Source organism: Cetorhinus maximus, chromosome 25 (genome assembly GCF_964194155.1).
Source record: "Cetorhinus maximus chromosome 25, sCetMax3.hap1.1, whole genome shotgun sequence".
In the NCBI taxonomy this organism is placed as follows: Eukaryota; Metazoa; Chordata; class Chondrichthyes; order Lamniformes; family Cetorhinidae; genus Cetorhinus; species Cetorhinus maximus.
In genome coordinates this window covers 6,164,857-6,186,446 of record NC_135903.1, presented here as the reverse complement: position 1 = coordinate 6,186,446, position 21,590 = coordinate 6,164,857, and the positions used below count along the sequence as shown (strand labels likewise).

Here is a 21,590-nt window from a genome sequence, read left to right as displayed (position 1 = left end):
GGTGAACAAGTAGGAAGAGCAAAATTCTTAGCATAAATGATCCACTTTAATGATTAATGAGCACTTGAACAGTCGATAACAGCAATCTTTTTGAGACTCCAGTTTGTTAGTGACAGTAGACCTTTGTAAATCTACTAAGGTGGATCCAATCAAATTTCACATTCTGGAAAGGGTGAAAAAAGGAGGAGCATTTCCAACAAGTAGATTTTTTTCTCTTTCCTCACCAGGTCTCATTGCATTTATATACAATTTCTTCAGTTTTAAAGCAATTAGACAGCTGAAGCGGATACAGAAAAATAGTGCAACTAATTATCATAGCCATTAACCATTTTCTGTTATCCAGCGAAAACTAAATCATGCATTTCCTTTGTTGAAAATTATCACGGAAGACAACATAATTAGGATTTTTGATATCGACAGAAGAGTGACAATAAGGGATCTATGGTGTAAACACATCTTTCAGCATCATTTCAGCTGCTGCCCACCTAAGATGTAAAAAAAAAACTTGCTCTCATCATGCCGGCTCACATCCTTTGGAAGTCTCAAAAAGCATTTTGCATACAATGAATTATATTTGTAGTATAATCACTGTTGGTAATGTTGTAAAATATACACGTTTTGTGCACAGTAATGTTCCACAAATGATGAGTTGAATACCGAATTAATCAGTTTCTTTTGGTGGTGTTAGTTCGGGAAGGAATAGCGTGAACCCTCTGCTCCTCTTTGAATGGTGCTACAGGGACCGCTGGAAAAAGTAACTGGCACTAGGCTTTGACGAGCAGCATCCATCATTATACTGGTGTCCACCCAGACAATGATGACCAAAATATCTCAAAAATCTACTTCCCTGTGAAATTCTGTAGACAAAATACACACAAACTGCCATTTAGATTTTATTTTGCAATATTCAGCTTTTCCATCAGTAATTCTTCATAAGGTCTTGTGCACAGTACCTCTATATCTCTTTGGAAGTCAAACAGGTCGATTCTTTGCCAGTTACTGCCATCCAGTGCCAGGACATTCCAGTACTGAAAACACAGAAGAATTCAGAGAAATTGAGAAAATGTAAATAAACTGACTGAGATGAAGAAAATGATATATATGGAAGGACATGAATAACCAAAGGCAGAAAAATATTTCTCTTTTGGAATTGTATGCATAGTGCAGAGAAAGCCAACTTTATGGAAACTGAATGCAACTGTTTTTTGTACCAAGTTAAAAGCCCATGTTACTGAAGCTTCTGCCAGGGTCCAATGGTCTGTTAAAAGCATGGCAATCTTCTCAAAGAGCTGCAATGGTAAATCAGCGCCACCTAGGATGTTACCAAAGTCAAGGACACTACCCTTTCAATATATTTTTAGTTTTGTTCAATGCCTGATAACTTTGAAGAACTGAAGTCCATGAAATATTCTGATGCAAGAAGATCTGTTCAAAATGTTTGTGTCTGAATTCTTATTCTTCCTACCACACTTCTAAATGTTTGATGCTCTCAACATTACAAAACAGCATATTATTCAATTTGTAAAACAACGCATCCCATTCTGTACACCATGGGGAACATCCCAGGAGAACTGCAATGTAGATGTATATATACAGGAATTTCTGTTTTGTGCTCTCTCAGCAATGTGCTCTTGAGGAGTTACACAAACAGCCAACGGGAAATTCTCCGGTGTTACAGGGGGAACAGGGGCACTGGACAAGAGCACCAGCAACATTTGGCACAGCCTCTTCTTCATTCTACATGCAGGCTTGAGCCTCCTTTATTCTATACCAGGTTTTAAAAAATCATGATTGATCAGCACAGTGAAACTAAATTTTAAATCATTTCTCCATTTTTAGAACATGGCTGTTGGGATTGGGGATTGCATTAATCATTTACAGCATTACATTAACAGTTCATCATACATTAAGTGGCTTACTACATGCTGAGCTTTGTTATAGCCTACATTGGTTCTCTACAAATCTTCTACCACCAACTGGTTCTTCGTCAGAGCTAGGACTGATCAGTAGCTTTTAGTAAAAAATAAGTCAATTCACATTTCATTCACAATCATATATTCTTTCCACGGGGCTAAGTTTCAAAGTTGATTCTTAATTTGTTGGTTTGAGGTCTGGTGCCTAGCGAATGGATATATTCTTTCCATGGGGCTAAGTTTCAAAGTTGATTCTTAATTTGTTGGTTTGAGGTCTGGTGCCTAGCGAATGGATTGTATCTGTTTTGCTGCAAAGGTGTCAGGTTAAAACTTTGATCAGAATAACGAACTTTCCAACTCAATCTTTACAGGAGCTCGAGATGTCATGAGTACATCCTGTGGGAACACAATAGCAGGAAGCTTCATAGGAACATGTAGGCTAGTAACTGCTATAACCATGGAGCATAGGTACAAAAATTAAAGTACTTTCGTATTTATTTGAAATGGCATTATGCCCTATGAATAAATTGTATCTGCATTTTTAGTGGATCCCACTTAAATCTGGTTTAAATCATTCAGTGCAGCTTTTGAGTTGCCACTTGTTCCTCAATTCAGAACCAGAAAATAGAGTGCCAACCAAGGACAAGGCTCAATAGAGTCCTTTGAGGAGCTGGTTAGGCTCTGTTTGTAGAGATGGTCACTGTCTGCCACTTGTTTGAAATTGTTAATTGCATCTTCTCATCAAGCCTGGATGGCTTCCTGGTCAGGCTGTATATGGGAATGGGCTGCTTAATTATCTGAGGAATTGCAAATTTAGCAGAATACTGTGCAACCACCAGCAAACAGACCTACTCCTGACATTACGATGGAGGGGAGATCATTAAAGAAACAGCCAAAGATAGTTGGTTCTAGGATACGGCCCCAGAGGAACTCCTGCAAGAACAGTATGGTGCTAAGATATTTGGCCTCCAATAATCACAAACATCTTCCTTTATTATGCCAGCCATAATTCCAGCTAGTGGACAGTTTTTCCTGACCCCCACATTAGTTGGGACTGCATAGGGCCACAGTTGATGGAATGCTGCCTTGACAGTCAGAGCACTCACTCTCACCTCGGCAATGGAATTCAGCTGGTGTCCACGTTTGGATCAAGGTTGTCTTGAGGTCTGGAGCAGAGCAGCCCTGACAGACCCCAAACCAAGCATCAGTGAGAAGGTTGTTTGTAAATAAGTGCTACTTGATACCACTTGTCTTCTGCCATCACTTTGCTGATGAATAAGAGTAAACAGATAGGGGAGTATTTGGCTGAGTTTGACCTGTCCTACTTTTTGTGGATATGACATATATGGACAATATTTCACTTGGAACTGACAAATTAGTTAAAAGTTACCTTGGCAAATCAGCTAGTTGTATTATAGGATCATATAGGTTTGCTTCCATTTATAACTACAGAAGCTGGGAACATACAGCATAATCAAACACTAGAGCAGCTCTCTATAGGGCAAGCTCCAGTACATTTGCCAGCCCTTATTTTAAAAGTCAGAAGTAAGGCAAGCACAAGTGTCAATGTCATAATCTACATTCTAATGCTCACCTAAATAAACAATACTTCAGTATTATCCTTCAACGAATCGAGGTCTTGCATTTACCTCATTTCCTTACCATTATTTCTCAAATGCAAACACGCACAAAAGCCATTGAACAGCATCTAGCACAAATATTTTTTAAATTCATTGTGGCAGTCATGTTGTTTTCCATCACACCATGTACTGCTAAAATTACATTTATAGTAAGTACATTAAAAGAAATGACTTGTGACTTTTGAAAAAACAATGTGTTAGCTTGGCTCCAAGAATTTCTCCCTCCACCAATTAATACCACTTACACAAATTGGCCTCTCTTCTGCCCCTGCCATGACCACGCACCCCCCCCACCCCGCCCATATTTAATCTCCATTCCACTGGTCAACTTTTCATTTCCAGATGTGTCATGCAGTCCTGAACCAATATTACAAAACATGCAGAACAGCCCTTCTGCCAACTTACACTTTTCTGGGCCACTTTATGTTCAAAAGCTATGCCCACTTCAATATTAAACACCTGACGAATAGAGCTATCAGCTACCAACTCCCATCAAAGCAGGTTATAGCCAACTCCCAGACTCCAACCGCTCCTTCCAATGCTCCTCGGCCTACTAAAGTCCCATGTGCTGCATGCTGTGATGCCCCAGCCTGCTCTCAAACCAATCAGCCTGTAATATTACCAGAATTTGGTTCAAGCAAATTACACAGAATCTCCCAGGCTCAATCCCAAAACCCAATCTTCCTCTCACCTGTGTGCTGCAGCTCCCAGACACCCTGGTCCCATCTAATCCCAGAACCTCCAGCCTGCGTTTTATATTGGCTGCTGTTTTGTCGCAGCATCCTACAGTTTATCAAAGGCATGATACAGAAAATTTAATAAATCGTTAGAGGCATGTCTGAGGTATAGTGACATCAGAAGACAGATAAAAGCGGATTAAGGAAGACTTTTAGTAAGACGGATAAAAACAAAATGTGTCAGACGTACAGAAATCACAATGAGAAGTGTTTATAAGAGCTACACATGGTGAGCAAAAGAAAAGAGCGGAAAACAAACTAAAAGACAGAGGGGACCGTTACGACCACTTGAGGAGGGGTAAGGAAAATGACTCCCCTATTCTACCACTCCAAGTCTGACCATAACAAGCTCTGAAGAAGGGTCATACAGACTTGAAATGTTAACACTGTCTGTCTCCACAGATGCTGTCAAACCTGAGTTTTTCCAGCACTTTCTATTTTTATTATTTATGATCATAACAGGGTTTCTTTGTGAATTGAAAGGATGCGCTTTGCCAATGCTGCAGGAGTCCCTCTATTTACACTTTCAGATTATAAAGAATTAGTCAGACAGTTTTTCTGAGTTTAAACAAAGATGATAAGTTTATTCAACCTGCTTCCTGAATTTTAAAAAAACCTAGCTAAATCGCAACCACCTTGAACATCCAGGACAATATTGACAAGGGCAAGAGGCAGGAAACAGCTTCTTTTCAGCCTTTCAGTGCAGTATTCTGGTCTCTGATCTCTCTGGCTTGCCAAACAGTTCTTAAAGTCCTGCTGGCTGTATATTCCAGAGGAATTTGATTAATCCATGTCTGCTGCTGTCATTTTATTTTTAAAGAACAGGTAATTGCATTTTGATGTCTCATCTCAGAAACCTTTGAAAAGTTAAGGTAGTGTAAGAGCCATCAGAAGATGGGGTCTTTCATGCTCCCTAGGAGGTTTGAGTGCCCGTTCCTTTTCACCCCACTTGGTGGAATGCAAGTTTGTACATTGTAGCTGGCTGACAGTCCTCCATGGTCTTAGTAGGATTATAGTTTATTGTTTTTTTAAAATCCAACCAGAAAAAGAATTGGAAACGGTATTTTTTTTTTAAAAAGCACATCCTTGTAACAGGACAATTGGAAAGTAGTGGGGGTGGGGGAGGGAGTTTGGTGTGCAGTATGGGGAAAAGTTACCGAAGAGTTAAGTGTGTGTGTCCATGAACAACACAATGGAAGATCTGCTCATACATAGCCAAAAGATGAATGGTTCCATTACTGTAAAAGTTTTGCATCCATGTGTCCAATTACCATAATTCCAAAGATAAATTATTTGAACTCTGGGAATTAAACAGCAGTAGCATTTTGAACCAATAGTAAATTTGGAAGAGGAAGGTGATATAAAAAATGATCTGAAACTCTCAGGATTGCAGAAGTTACAGCATTAATATTTTACTACCATGAGGCACTCTAAGTGTGGGTCAAATCCATGTTGCAAGCAATTTTTCATGATCTCATTGCTTTTTATCCAGTAATTGTTTCATTAGGCACAGCCTATTGCAGAATACAACAGTGACTCCAATAAGTAGCCATGTTAAGGAACACAATACTCTGGAAATTTCACATTATTAAAAAATTCTCAGGCAATTTATTTCCTTAACATGAAAAATCAGGTGCTCTACTTGGTAAGTTATCCCCTGGCTATTAATCTGAGCAAGAAAAGTCAGTGCATCTGTAACAATGGTTTTACATTTGCTCTCTTTGGCGCTCAGATGAATATGTACCATAGATCTTTCTTTAATATTCATCATCTCCTGTCAATTCTGAATAAAGAGATTCTTTTGTTGATTAGTATCTAGTAAAAGGACAGGAAAATACATCTCTTCCTGTTAATTAATTCTGATAAACTATGGTCTGAGTAGTCGTTTCTGATCACAAAATTAGTTCATATCCTGCACATATAACTGAGCGCTTAAAAAGCATTAGAAGGCAAAATGTTAATTTAATGAGAAATAAATATTTTATAATTGTACTCTTCAATGATTCACAATTAAAATGTATATATTTTCACACTTGTGTCAGCTTTTCACATTGCAAATTCCTATGCCCTATTTTAAGAGAAAGAAAAGGGGTTAGAGGTGAGGTAAAATAATAAAGAACTGCAATATTCAATGCTACACAGGCAACTTATCAGTTGGATAGCCAGAATTACTTGGTGCAAAATTGTAGTACAGGGTAGGTGAACATGAATGAAGCCGAAAACCTAGCTAGAATTATGGAAGGATACACCTAAAAATTAGCAACGAATGTAGTTCAAACCAACAAGCACGATGACTGTTAAACTTCGGAATCATTTTGAATAGTTCTTACTACTTGAACTCATAATGCAGGACAAATCAATGTTACCCAATGCCAACACCAGAGACCAGAATGATGTTCTAACATAAAACACAAGTTGCTCCCATAGAGCTTAGAGGGCATTCAAGTCCCTTCAGATGAAGTGAGGGATTACTGGCCATGCAGTTGCATCCCCATTTTAAAAGTCAAATTCTGGTCAGTGTTTATAGAATTTATTATTATGGATAGTGAAATAGTAACATTTATAATTCGGTTAGAGCATTAACTTTTCACTTCAGTACAGGTTGAGAAGGTAAAAACAAAAAGCTAAAAGCTACTGCGGATGCTGGAAATCCAAAACAAAAACAGAATTACCTGGAAAAACTCAGCAGGTCTGGCAGCATCGGTGGAGAAGAAATCAGTTAACGTTTCGAGTCTTCATGACCCTACGGCAGAACTGAGTATAGTTAAGAGAAAGGTGAAATATAAGCTGGTCTAAGGTGGGGGGGCGGGGGGAGAGAGAAGTAGAGGGTGGGATGATTGTGGAGATAAGCAAGCAGTGATAGGAGCAGATAATCAAAAGATGTCACAGACAAAAGGATCAAAGAGGTGTTGAAGGTGGTGATATTATCTAAGAAAAGTGCTAATTAAGAATGGAAGGCAGGATACTCAAGGTACAGCTCTAGTGGGTGGTGGTGGCATTTCCGCCAACTCCAGCATGATGCCACCACCAAACACATCTTCCCTTCACTCCCCCTGGCGGCATTCCATAGGGATCGTTCCCTCCGGGACACGCTGGTCCATTCCTCCATCACACCCTACTCCTCAACCCCCACCTATGGCACCTCCACATGCCCACGCAGAAGATGCAACATATGCCCCTTCACTTCCTCTCTCCTCACCGTCCAAGGGCCCAAACACTCCTTTCAAGTGAAGCAGCATTTCACTTGCATTTCCCCTAACTTAGTCTACTGCATTCGTTGCTCCCAATGCGGTCTCCTCTACATTGGAGAGACCAAACGCAAACTGGGCGACCGCTTTGCAGAACACCTGCGGTCTGTCCGCAAGAAAGACCCAAACCTCCCTGTCGCTTGCATTTCAACACTCCACCCTGTTCTCTTGCCCACATGTCTGTCCTTGGCTTGCTGCATTGTTCCAGTGAAGCCCAACGCAAACTGGAGGAACAGCACCTCATCTTCCGACTAGGCACTTTACAACCTTCTGGGCTGAATATTGAATTCAACAACTTTAGATCTTAAACTCCCCCTCCCCCCATCCCCACCCCGTTTCTCCCCCCTCCCTTTTTTTTCAATAATTTATATAGATTCTTCTTTTCCCACTTATTTCCATTATTTTTAAATCTAAAACTAAAACTTTGTTAGTCTTTCCACCCCACCCCCACTAGAGCTGTACCTTGAGTATCCTGCCTTCCATTCTTAATTAGCACTTTTCTTAGATAATATCACCACCTTCAACACCTCTTTGATCCTTTTGTCTGTGACATCTTTTGATTATCTGCTCCTATCACTGCTTGCTTATCTCCACAACCATCCCACCCTCTACTTCTCTCTCCCCCCGCCCCCCCACCTTAGACCAGCTTATATTTCACCTTTCTCCTAACTATACTCAGTTCTGCCGAAGGGTCATGAAGACTCGAAACGTTAACTGATTTCTTCTCCACCGATGCTGCCAGATCTGCTGAGTTTTTCCTGGTAATTCTGTTTTTGTTCAGGTTGAGAAGGTGGTGGATTCAAACTGAGGCTGTACAATGTTATGACAGGCAGATGGGTATAATTACAGAGGGTCAAGTTTACATAGGCAGTTTCGTTTGAAAAATGGACATGGGAATTTATAACAGAAAAAGTTGACATAAGTATGACGCAAACCAAATAAGAAATAGGGTTTGCAGTCAGGAAGTGCACACAGATGCACGATGCTGTTATCATTGATCTATCCATTAAAAACTGTAGAGGTAAAATGTTGCTATGAAATTATTAAAGTAATTAACAATCGTCTATTAAATTAAATAAGTTTCTCTCCAAAAATAGAAAATTCTGAGCAAAGAGCGAATAGTATAGTCTGTCAAACAACTACTTCTATAAAAACACATTTCGCCATCAGAATATAGATGCTCATAATCTTAGCTCATCCATCCAGAAAGGCTCCAATCCCTCAAACAAAGCTTTCTTCAATGGGTCCAGGAAAACCTTTTACTACTTCCTATATGGGTTCCTTGCCTATTGTCTTGACTTTATTCAAAATTGTTAGTATGGGAAGGTACTTCAAGAACACTATAATTTTACATACCTCATCAGACCACTGACACTGGGCATCAGTTTTGTGACTCTTCTCTGAACTGCACCCAGTGCTCAAGTGTCTTCCTCATGTGTTGGTAACCAATATCAAAGAAATCATACAGGTGGTCCGACCAGAAGACTAGTCTGTGAATATTATTTTGGTTACATTTTGTTTGTTTTGTTCCTCTCAGCAGCGATTGGACATATGGAGCAATGAGTCCACTAAAATCCTCTTTTCAACTTCCTCAGCCTTTTTGACATCATTCATTAGCTTACACGTGTCACCCACTTTTCTCTTCTTACATCCACTAAATCAGACTTGTTGGCATTAAACTTCATCCATCGTCCTTACACCCACTTATATATTTTGTCACATTTCTAGTTTGAGCTGCTTGCCCAGATTCAAATGCCTTCCCCAGTTTAGTATCATCTACAAATTTGACCAGCTCGTACTGAGCTTTTGAATCAAACTCATTAATACAAATTAGAAACAGCAGAGATCCCAACACCAAACCTCCATTAACTCAACATTTCATCGTCCCAAATTAACTCAGCTAAGCAGGTGCTACATTTTGCATCCTTCAGCTTACTTTACCTTGGAATATGTAAATATGTAAAGTTCGGTATTTTCAATGTTTCTTTAACTAACAGGATGCTGGGGGAACCAGGAAAGTAGAGTACAACGGTTGTGTTAAGGTTTTGCAATACAGAGGCAAAGATTTGGTCACCAGTCGGAAATTTTTTTTTAAACTTTAAAGGCACCAGACAGGATACAGTGAAGAGCAACAAAACTGACCAAAGATAAGGGATGAGCTGTGAGGCAAGGTCAAGTTTTACAGCGCAGAAAACAATGAGGGGGGGAAAAGAGAGAAAGAATGGATAAACCTCATCATAACAAAATATTAAATAGTATAGATTTAGAGAGTCTAGAATATTATTTATCATACAGCACTAGAGGCCATCCAGCCTTTGTGCCAGTGTTGGCTCCCTAAAGAGCTATCCAATTAGTCCCATTCCCCCAGCTATTTTCCCATAGCACTGCAAACTCTTCCTGTTCAAGTCTTTTGAAAGTTACTACTGAAGCTCCTTCCATCACTCTTCCAGGGAGTGCATTCCAGGTCATAACTCGCTGCTTTAAACAATTCTCTTCATTTCCCCTTTAGTTCTTTTGCTAGTTAGCTTGAATTTGTGCCCTCTGGTTAACTGGCCAGCAAACTGTGTTTCTCTTATTTACTCTATAACAACCTTTCATAATTTGAATGTCTTTATTAAATGTCGCCTTAACCTGAAGGAGAACAATCCCAGCTTCTCTTGCCATTCCACACAAATGAAGGGCCTCATCCATGGTACAATACTGATAATCTCCTTTTCACCTCGACAACTTTCCTCAAGCTCGATGCCCAGAATTGGACACAATTATATTTAATCTACAAATAAAAACAAAAATTGCTGGAGAAACTCAGCAGGTCTAACAGCATCCGTGGAGAGAAAGACAGAGTTAACGTTTCAAATCCAGATGACTCTTCTTCAGAACTAAAGAGAAGTAGAAACGTGGTGAAATATACATTGTTTAAGGGGGGTGGGGACAGATGAAACTGGATAGAAGGCCAGGTGGAGGCAAAGGAGAGGTTGCAAAAGATGTCATAAACAAAAAGGTCAAAGGGGTGTTGATGGTGGTGATACTGACTAAAGGAGGTGCTAATGGTGACATTAAGAGTAGAAAGCAGGATGAGCAAGTGACTGATGGCCCTAGCCCCACCACTCTGTTTACGCCTTCCTGAAGTCTATCCTCCTCACTTTTTGCAATAAATTTTATTTCACCCACAAACATTGAAATTATGCCCTCTATAACAAAGTCCAGGTCATTAACATATCAAGAAGAGCAGTGGCCTAAGAACAGTGGTCCTGGGAGACATCATTTGAACATCCCTTCAGTCTGAGGAACAACAATCCACCAAAACTCTCTGCTTGTTAGCAGCCTATATCGTTACCACGCTGCCACTCTCCTTTTAATCCCATGGACTTCAAAGTAAACCAGAAAAGTAGCACCAGAGGATATAAAACTTTTCTCAGCAACTTCAAAACTAGTTAACTCAAAAAAAAAAGTGAGACAATTGTTTGAAATTCATCTGAAAACAGGGTTAAAAAGACAAACATCAGCATTGCTCAAAATGCATTTGGATATTGACCTGGGAAAGCTAGGGTATGAGAGAAGTGAGCTGAATGATCTTACCTATTCTTCCATTATGTACTAAATGCAATTTAGATTCCTTTCCTGTTTTACACTCAGCACAATGGATACATACAAGTTCAATGACATTGTAAAAATTGTTGAGAGAAAAGGCTACGTTTCTCATTAAACCCACATCCAGCAAATTGCACTAATATACAAAGCATATAATTTTGCCATCAGAGACTCCTTTCAATTTAATCAGTCTCCTCAGGCATACAAAACACCAGAGGTTGATTCCCAAACTACAAATTGAAATCTCTGTTACCCGAGATCAACCTAAAATTCCAGGGTATCAACTGACCATTACAATTTACATAATTTTTACCCCGACCAGCTGCATTTTCATGGTCTAATAGGATCAGAAGCACAAGATACTGTAAACTATATTATTTTGTGCCTATCCTTGTCTACTTTAAACGCCATACCCTTTAACTCCTTTTTAAAAGATCAGTATAAAGTTCAACGCTAGCTTCTTTTGATGGAGTCTGACAAATGCAGCCTTATTTTGGAGCTAGGAGAGGAAAGGAATTCTTGCCAGTACTCAGGAAATATGGTCTTGAGACCTTAGTGTAAAATGATGAGGCCAAGGTAAAAATGCTATTTCAGGTTACTTTGATGAACTAGATCATGGTCAGGATTTTACCCCTCCAGCAGCCAGAAGACCCTGCCAGCAGCCAGAAGACCCCACCTCATGTCTTCTCTCAATTTTTTTCTCCAAAGGAGAGCTATGATAATAGGTTGACAGAACTAGGGTACTAAAATCACCAACTTTCTTGTCTGAATCCTTCCCAAGACATTAAATATCCTTTATCAATGCCTATGATATTCAAAACATGGCCTTCTCAATGACTTGTACACAATAGACTAAGGTTAAATGTGAAGATTCTTCCAGTACTTCATGGTTGTTAACAGGAGTTTTGCTCACCAGAACAGAAAGGTTTAAACATAGTAACCTAGTACTAATACATTTTTTTTTCTTATTTGGCCGAAGCAGTCACCCTCTTATTATAAGCAAGGCCATGACTACCTCATCATTACAGAAACATGCTCTCTATTACATGTCCCTTGATGGAGCATATTCTATAGCACCATTGTTATTGCCCGTTATGGGGATTGCCCCACTGGCTCAGGACATACAGACAGCGTGTAGATAAAACAATTAGAGCAAAACAATGCCAGATTTGATCCGTGCTCTGTGCGGAATGAGCTGTCAGTTGAGATGGCAAAGTGGGCACAAGAATTAGGTTCAGTACACCTAGACTGGATTAGCCAAAGTTCCACCTCATGATCATCATCCAGTAGCCCTCGCTAGGAGTGTACATAAATGGCAGTTGAGCGCAAACATGGGATTACACACAAATAATGGTCAGGCTCCAAGGGCACATGGAGTCCACGAAGCTGTACATAGCTACACACCAATGGTTTCAACAAGGGGAAGGCTAGGAAGGTCTTTTGAGGAAAGTTTGATCAGTGTAGGCCTATACTCACTGATGTTTAGAAGTATGAGAGATGCTCTTATTGAAACATATGATTCTGAAAGATTTGACAGTGTAGATGCCGAGAGGATATTTCCCCTAATGGGGGCAGAGTTTCAGAATAAGGGGTCTCCCATTTATGATGGCGATGAGGAGGAATTTCATCTCTCAGAGGGTCATTAACTTTGGAATTCCTTATCTGAGAGAGGAGTGGAGGCTGGGTCATTGAATATATTCAAGGCTGAGTCAGACAGATTTTTAATCTACAACAGAGTCAAGGGTTATATGGGGTCAGGCAGGAATATGGAGTTGAGGCCAAGATCAGGTTAGCCACAATCTTATTGAATGCGGAGCAGGCTCATGGGGTTCAAATGGCCTATGCCTATTCCTTATGCTTTTATTTGAGAAGGAACATTAAGTGAAGAAACAAAGGCAGAATGGTCCATTGTAAAGTGTCATCATACTGACTAAGTTAATTCTTGATTAATATAGTTTGAATTATTTTATAACAAGTGATTCCGACTCAGTTTTTTTTTGTCCCTATTGCTTTCATGCTAATATTTCCTCTCCGCTCCAGAAAGCATCAACCCTTGCGAACATGCACCATCCAAGCATCCTGACCAGGAGCAGGAACCTTGTTGACTTTCTCCTCCCTAATACAAAGGCACCTGTACCACTGCCCTGTCTGATATGAGCTGATTTAACACCAGACCAAGGATAAAAATCTAAACCTTTATTAGCCCGTGTTATATCGACTTCTTAGCTGAGCCATTGTGGCATCCCAGATTGGTCCTTTAAAAGTGAAGTAAGTATTTAAAGAAACCTTACCCTGGAAACCTGAGCACAGCGACACAAGGTGACCACATCCAGAAAGGAGAATATTCTGTAGGAGAAGAGAAAAAGTTGTTTAAACATAGCTAATGTAGAAATAGTCATTAATACACCAATAAAAAGTATGCAAGACACACAGGTGACAGATATTTTGGTTCCTAACTTCCAAACAGAATCCTTCTGTTGGGAGTGGCTGCATGAGAGATTTCCAGTGCTGAAGCATCTGCTCCCACTTACATGACTACACAGTAGAAAAAAATAGTCAAAACTTTCATTTCTGGTTGGGGCCTTCGAGAGATCTGGCAACAAGTACTCAGAACCACAGCTGCCTGAAAGAAAGACGACAGGTATTGCCACACCAGTAACCGATTACAGTTACACTGCTGCAGAGTGTAGCTTAACCACAGCAGAATGATCCCATGCTTATTCTTCAAGTCAGAGAAACTGCAACATAAAAACAGGCCCTGCGGCCAACCTGTCCATGTTCCCATTTATCCTCCACAGAAGCAGTAGTCCTAATCGTACATGCCAGTCTGTTTCCAATTCTCTTCATTCCATTTTCCTTCGATCACCATATCAAACCACCCTGCAATATCCTTTGGTCCAATCAGGACATTGTAAAAAAGTGTACACTTGTCGCTGGACTAGTAATCCAGAGACTCAGGTAATGCTCTGGGGACCCAGGTTCAAATCCCGCCACAGCAGATGGTGGAATTTGAATTCAATAAAAATCAGGAATTAAAAGTCCAATGATGACCATGAAACCATTGTCAATAGTTGTAAAAACCCAGCTGGTTCACTAATGTCCTTTAGGGAAGGAAATCTGTCGCCCTTACCTGGTCTGGCCTACATGTGACTCCAGGCCCACAGCAATGTGGCTGACTCTTAAACGCCCTCTGAAATGGCCTAGCAAAACACTCAATTATATCAAACTGCTGCAAAATCACAAAAAAGGAATGAAAGCAGACGGACCACCCGGCATCGACCTAGGCACCGAAAATGACATCAGCAATCTCAACCCTGTTGACCCTGCAAAGTCCTCCTTAGTAACATCTGGGGACTAGTGCCAAAATCGGGAGAGCTGTCTCACAGGCTAGTCAAGCAACAGCCTGACATATGATTCCATGGGGATGACTACCTTACAGGTAATGTCCCAGACACCATCACCACCCTGGGTATGTCCTGTCCCACCAGCAGGACAGGCCCAGCAGAGGTGGCAGCACAGTCTTATGCAGTCGGGAAGGAGTTGCCCTGGGAGTCCTCAACATCGATTCCAGACCCCATGAAGTCTCATGGCATCAGGTCAAACATGGGCAAGGAAACCTCCTGCTGATTACCACATACCACCCTTCCTCAGCTGATGAATCAGTGCTCCATGTTGAACACCACTTGGAGGAAGTGCTGAGGGCAGCAAGGACACAGAATGTACTCTGGGTGGGGGACATCAATATCCATCACCAAGAGTGGCTCGGTAGCATCAGTACTGACTGAGCTGGCCAAGTCCTAAAGGACATACTTGCTAGATTGGGTCTGCGGCAGGTGGTGAGGGAACCAACAAGAGGGGAAAACATACTTGATCTCATCCACACCAACCTGCCTGCCGCAGATGCATCTGTCCATGACAGTATCAGTAGGAGTGACCAACGCACAAGTCAGTCATTGTGGAGACGAAGTCTCGCCTTCACATTGAGGATACCCTCCATCATGTTGTCATAGAGTCATTGAGGTCTACAGCACAGAAAAAGGCCCCTCGAGTCTGCACCGGTCAAACAAGTACCTAACTAGTCTAATCCCAATTTGCAGCACTAGGCCCATAGCCTTGTATGCCATGGCATCACAAGTGCACATCCAAATACTTCTTAAATGCTATGAGGGTTTCTGCCTCTACCACCCTTTTAGGCAGAGAGTTCCAGATTCCCACCACCTTCTGGGTGAAAAAATTCTCCCTCACATCCACTCTAAACCTCCTGCCCCTTACCTTAAACCTATGTCCCCTGGTTATTGATCCTTCCACCAAGGAGAAACGTTCCTTCCTGTCTACCTACCCTATCTATGCCCCTCATAATTTTATACACCTCAATCATGTTCCCCCCTCAATCTCCTCTGCCCCAAAGAAAATAACCCCAGTCTATCCAATCTCTCCTCATAACTAAAACTCTCCAGCCCAGGCAACATTCTGGTAAATCTCCTCTGCTCTCCCTAGTGCAATCACATCCTTCCTATAATGCGGATTCCAAAACTGCACGCAATACTCTAGCTGTGGCCTAACCAGCATTTTATACAGTTCCAGCATAACTTCCCTGCTCTTATATTCTATGCCTTGGCTAATAAAGGCAAATATCCCACATGCCTTCTTAACCGCCTTATCTACCTGTCCCGCTACCTTAAGGGGTCGGTGGACATGCACATCAAAGTCCCTCTGATCCTTGGTACTTCCCAGGTTCCTACCATTCACCGTGTATTCCCGTGCCTTGTTTGTCCTGCCCAAGTGCATCACCTCACGCTCATCCGGATTAAATTCCATTTGCCACTGATCAGCCCATCTGACCAGCTCGTCTATATCCTCCTGTAATCTAAGGCTATCCTCCTCACTATTTACCACCCTACCAATTTTCGTGTCATCTGCGAACTTACTGATCTACCCTCCTACGTTAAAGTCTAGATTGTTTATATATACCACAAACAGCAAGGGACCCAACACCGATCCCTGTGGAACCCTCACTGGACACAGGCATCCAGTCATAAAAACACCCCTCGACCATCACCTTCAGCTTCCTGCCACTCAGCCAACTCTGCATCCAATTTGCCAAATTGCCTTGGATCCCATTGGCTCTTACCTTCGTTATCAGTCTCCCATGCGGGACCTTATCATAAGCCCTGAAGTCCAGGTAGACTACGTCAAATGCATTGTCCTCATCTACACACCTGGTCACCTCTTTGAAAAATTCAATCAAATTGGTCAGACATGGTCTCCCCTAAACAAAACCTTGCTGACTGCCCTTGATTAATCCCTGCCTCTCCAAGTGTAGATTAATTCTGTCCTTCAGAATTGCTTCCAATAGTTTCACCACCACTGAGGTTAGACTGGCCTGTAGTTCCCTGGTTTATCCCTTCCTCCCATCTTGAATAATGGTGCCACACTGGCTGTCCTCCAGTCCTCTGGCACCTCTCCTGAGGCCAGAGAGGTATTGAAAATTATTGTCAACATCCCTGCTATCTCCTCCCTTGCCTCACAACAGTCTGAGGTACATTTCATCCGGGCCTGGAGGTTTATCTACTTTTAAGCCTGCTGCCAGACCACTTAGAACCTCCTCCCTTTCTATGCTAATTTCTTTAAATAGATCACAGTCCTTCTGCCTGATTTGCATACCCACGTCGTCCCTGTCACTTGTGAACACCGGCACAAAGTATTCATTTAGAACCCTACCTACATTTTACGGCTCCACACGCAAATTACCACTATGGTCCTTAATGGGCCCTACTCTTTCCCTAGTTATCCTCTTACTCTTAATGTACTTGTAAAATAACTTTTCCTTTATTTTACCTGTCAATGTTTCTTCATGCCCCCTTTTTGCTCTCCTAATTTCTTTTTTAAGTTCCCCCCCCTACAGATTCTATGCTCCTCTAGGGCTTCTGCTGTTTTCAGCCCTCGGTATCTGCCATAAGCCTCCATTTTTCTCTTTATCCAATCCAGTATATCCATCGACATGCAGGGTTCCCTGGATTTGTTGGTCACACCCTTTATCTTTACTGGAATATGTTGGCCCTGTATACTGCTTCTTTCCTTCTTGAATGAGTCCCACTGCTTTGTCACAGGCTTCCCTAAAAGTAGCTGCTCCCAGCCCACTCTGGCCAAATCATATCTGATCTGATTAAAAATCGGCCTTTCCTCAGTTTAGAACTCTGATTTCTGGCCCATCCTTGTCCTTTTCCATTACAACCTTGAATCTAACGGAGTTATGATCACTATCTGCAAAATGTTCCCTCACCGATACCTCTACCACTTGCCCGGCTTCATTCCCTAAAATTAAGTCCAGGACTGCCCCCTCTCTTGTAGGGCCTTCTATGCACTGGCTTAAAAAGCTCTCCCAGATGCATTTTAAGAATTCCGCTCCCTCTAAACCTATCATACTATGACTAACCGAGTTAATGTTGGGAAAGTTGAAATCCCCCACTTTCATTACTACCCTATTCGTTTTGCACCTCTCTGAAATTTGCCTATATATCTGCTCTTCTATTTCTCTCTGACTGTTTGGGGGCCTATAGTACACTCCCAGCAATGTGATTGCTCCTTTTTTGTTTTTCAGTTCTACCCATATGGCTTCATTTGAGGAGCCTTCTAAGATATCATCCCTCCTTACCGCTGTAATTGATTCCTTGATCAATATTGCGATACCCCCTCCTCTTTTACCTCCTTCCCTGTCTCGCCTGAAGACCCTATATCCTGGAATATTGAGGTGCCAACCCTGCCCCTCTCTCAGTCATGTCTCTGTGACAGCAATGGCATCATACTTCAATGTGTTAATTTGTGCCCTCAACTCATCTCCCTTATTCGTCAGACTCCTTGCATTTAAATAAATACCATCCAACTTTGCCAAACTCTCTTATGCCTTAACTATAATTTCTATGCCTCCCAGACTCACTTGCTCTCTTCTAATTTTGGCTGTGCATCTCCCCCTGCTGAACCTCCTCTTAGGATCCCACCCCCCTGCCAAGTTAGTTTAAACCCTCCCCAACAGCACTAGCAAACCTCCCCACAAGGATGTTTGTCCCATTTCGGTTTAGGTGCAACCCGTCCGCCTTGTACAGGTCCCACTGCCCCCAGAAATGGTCCCAATGTCCCAGAAATCTAAAGCCCTCCCTCCTGCACCATCTCACCAGCCGCGCATTCATCTGGACGGACCTCGTATTTTTATATTCACTAGCACGTGGCACCGGAAGTATTCCAGAGATTACTACCTTTGAGGTCCTGTTTTTTAATCCGTTTCCTAGCTCCCTAAATTCTGCTTGCAGGGCCTCATCCCTATTTTACCCATGTTGGTGGTACCAATATGTACTACTATCTCTGTCTGTTTGCCCTCCCCCTTTAGAATACCCTGCAGCCGTTCAGTGACATTCTTGACCCTGGCATCAGGGAGACAACATACCATCCTGGAGTCACATCTACAGCCGCAGAAACACCTGTCTGTTCCCCTTACTATCGAGTGTCCTACCACGATTGCTCTTCCCCTCTTTTTCCTCCCCCCTGTGCAGCTGAGCCACTCACAGAGCCATGAGCATGGTTGCACTCCCCTGAGGAACCGTCACTCTCACCCTTTTCCAAAACAGAAAAACAGTTCTCAAGGAGATGCACCCTGGCGATTTCCTGACTACCTGCCTGACACCTTTCTTCTGACTGATGGTCACCCATTCCCTCTATCTGCACTTCTGTAAGCTGTGGGGTGACCACGTCTAAAAACGTGCTATCCACAAAACGCTCAGCCTCGCGGATGCACCTCAGTGTCTCCACCTGCCGTTCAAGCTCCAAAACTCAGAGCTCAAGTAGCTGCAGCTGGTGGCACTTCCTGCAAATTGGTCGGTCAGAGCGCAAGGAGCATCTAGGACTTCCCACATGTTGCAGGCGGTACATAACACGGGACTGAGCTGTCCTGCCATGCCTCTAGTTGAAAAAAACCCTTAAAGTTAAATACAGTAAAAAAGAATGTTAAATTATTTATGTACTTCAAATAAAATCTAGAACTCTTACCTTTCCTTAGCTTAATCTATTTTAAACTGGAGAAAAACACTTACCCACTACTCACCAATTAGCTCTCACCCTTTTGCTGACGTCACTTTTTGAAGCTTCCCCGCACTCGCGCTGATTCCGATCTCTCTGCCGCTCTCTTACGCTGTCTTGTGATGTCATTCTTGTTACTTTCAACAAGAACTGACTGCAGGACACTCTTCCCAGACTGCTTCAACACGATGCTGACTGCAGGACACTCTTCCCAGACTGCTTTACCACGATGCTGACTGCAGGTCACTCTTCCCAGTGTAGCACCACCGTCATGCAAAATGGGATTGATTTCGAACAGATCTAGCAACTCAAGACTGAGCCATCCATGAAGCGCTGTGGGCCATCAGCAGCAGCAGAACTATACTCTAACACAATCTGTAACCTCATGGCCCGGCATTTCCCCAACTCTACCAAACCACCAAGCCAGGGTTCAAAGAAGAGTGCAAGAGGGCATGTCAGGAGCAGCACCAGGCATACCTAAAGATGAGATGTCAACCTGAAAAAGCTATAACATAGGGCTACTTGCATACTAAACAGCATAAGCAGCAAGTGATAGACAGAACTAAACGATCCCATAACCAATGGATCAGGTCTAAGCTCTGCAGTCCTGCCACATCCAGTCGTGAATGGTGGTGGACAATTAAACAACCTCACTGGAGGAGGAGGCTCCACAAATATCCCCATCCTCAATGATGGAGGAGCCCGGCACATCAGTGCAAAAGGTAAGACTGAAGCGTTTGATATAATCTTCAGCCAGAAGTGACGAGTGGATGATCAATCTCGGCCTCCTCCAAAGGTTCCCAGCATCACAGATGCCAGTTTTCAGCCAACTCGATTCACTCCATGTGATATCAAGAAACGGCTAAAGGCACTGGATACTGCAAAGCCTATGGGCCCTGACAATATTTCTGCAATAGTACTGAAGACTTGTTCTCCAGAACTTGCTGCGCCCCTAGCCAAGCTGTTCCAGTAGAGCTACAACCACTGGCATCTACCTGACTATGTGGAAAATTGCTCAGGTATGTCCTGTACACAAAAAGCAGAACAAATCCAACCCAGCCAATTACCACCCCATCAGTCTACTCTCAATCATCAGTAAAGTAATGAAAGGGGTCATCAACAGTGCTATCAAGCAGCAATTGCTTAGCAATAACCTGCTCACTAGCGCCCAGTTGGGTTCCGCCAGGGCCACTCAGCTCCTAACCTCATTACAGCCTTGGTTCAAACATGGACAAAAGCTGAACTCCAGAAGTGAGGTGAGGGTGACTGCCCTTGACATCAAGGCCACATTGACCGAGTGTGGCATCAGGGAGCCCTAACAAAGCTGGAATTAATGGAATCAGGGGGAAAACTCTCTGCTGGTTGGAGTCATATCTAGCACAAAGGAAGATGGCTGTGGTTGTTGGAGGTCAGTCATCTCAGCTCCAGGACATCACTGCAGGAGTTCCCCAGGTTAATGTCCTCGGCCCAACCATCTACAACTGCTTTATCAATGACCTCCCTTCCATCAGGTGGTCAGAAGTGGGGTGGATGTTCACTGATGATTGCGCAACATTCAGTGCCATTCGCGACTCCTCAGATACGGAAGCAGTCCATGTACAAATGCAGCAAGACCTGGGCAATATCCAGGCTTGGGCTGACAAGTGGCAAGAAACATTCACATCACACAAGTATCAGGCAATGACCATATCCAAAAAGAGAACACTCAAACATCGTCTCTTAATGTTCAATGGCATAACCATCACTGAATCCCCCATTATCAACGTCCTGGGGGTTACCAGTAGGCCAGAAACTGAACTGGACTAGCCATATAAATACTGTGGCTACAAGAGCAGGTCAGAGGCTAGGAATTGTGTGACGAGTAACTCACCTCCTGACTCCCCAAAGCCTGTCCACCATCTACAAGGCACAGGTCAGGAGTGTGATAGAATACTCTCCACTTGCCTGGATGAGTGCAGCTCCCACAACACTCAAGAAGCTCGGCACCATCCAGGACAAAGTAGCCCACTTGATTGGCACCACATCCACAAACATTCACTCCCTCCACCGCCGACGCACAGTAGCAAAAGTGTGCACCACCTACAAGATGCACTGCAGGAATTCACCAAGGCTTCTTCGACAACACCTTCCACATCCACGGCTACTACCATCTAAAAGGCAAGGGCAGCAGGTAGATGGGCACACCACCACCTCCAAGTCACTCACCATCCTGACTAGGAAATATATCATTGGTCCTTCACTGTTGCGGTGTCAAAATCCTGGTCTTCCCTTCCTAGCAGTAGTATGGACGTACGTACACCACATGGACTGCAGCGGTTCAAGAAGGCAGCTCACCACCACCTTCTCAAAGGCAACTAGGGATGGGCAGTAAATGCTGACCCAACCAGCAAA

The 21,590-nt window shown here is 42.6% G+C and overlaps 2 protein-coding genes across 9 annotated transcripts in view; one reads left to right on the top strand and one right to left on the bottom strand.

The window, feature by feature from the left end:
* LOC144667837 (alpha-2,8-sialyltransferase 8F-like) overlaps positions 1-21,590 on the top strand; it is a 1,155,130-nt gene that overhangs the window by 614,832 nt on the left and 518,708 nt on the right. The window lies entirely within an intron of this gene.
* The window catches only part of LOC144667835 (F-box/LRR-repeat protein 20), a 137,253-nt gene that overhangs the window by 42,703 nt on the left and 72,960 nt on the right, over positions 1-21,590 (bottom strand). For all 5 annotated transcript variants that reach the window (XM_078529345.1, XM_078529347.1, XM_078529344.1 and 2 more), the window contains 2 exons: positions 13,421-13,475; positions 954-1,028 (listed from right to left, as the gene is read on the bottom strand). In XM_078529345.1, the coding sequence (XP_078385471.1) occupies positions 954-1,028; positions 13,421-13,475 (130 nt within the window). The remainder of the gene's footprint in view (positions 1-953; positions 1,029-13,420; positions 13,476-21,590) is intronic.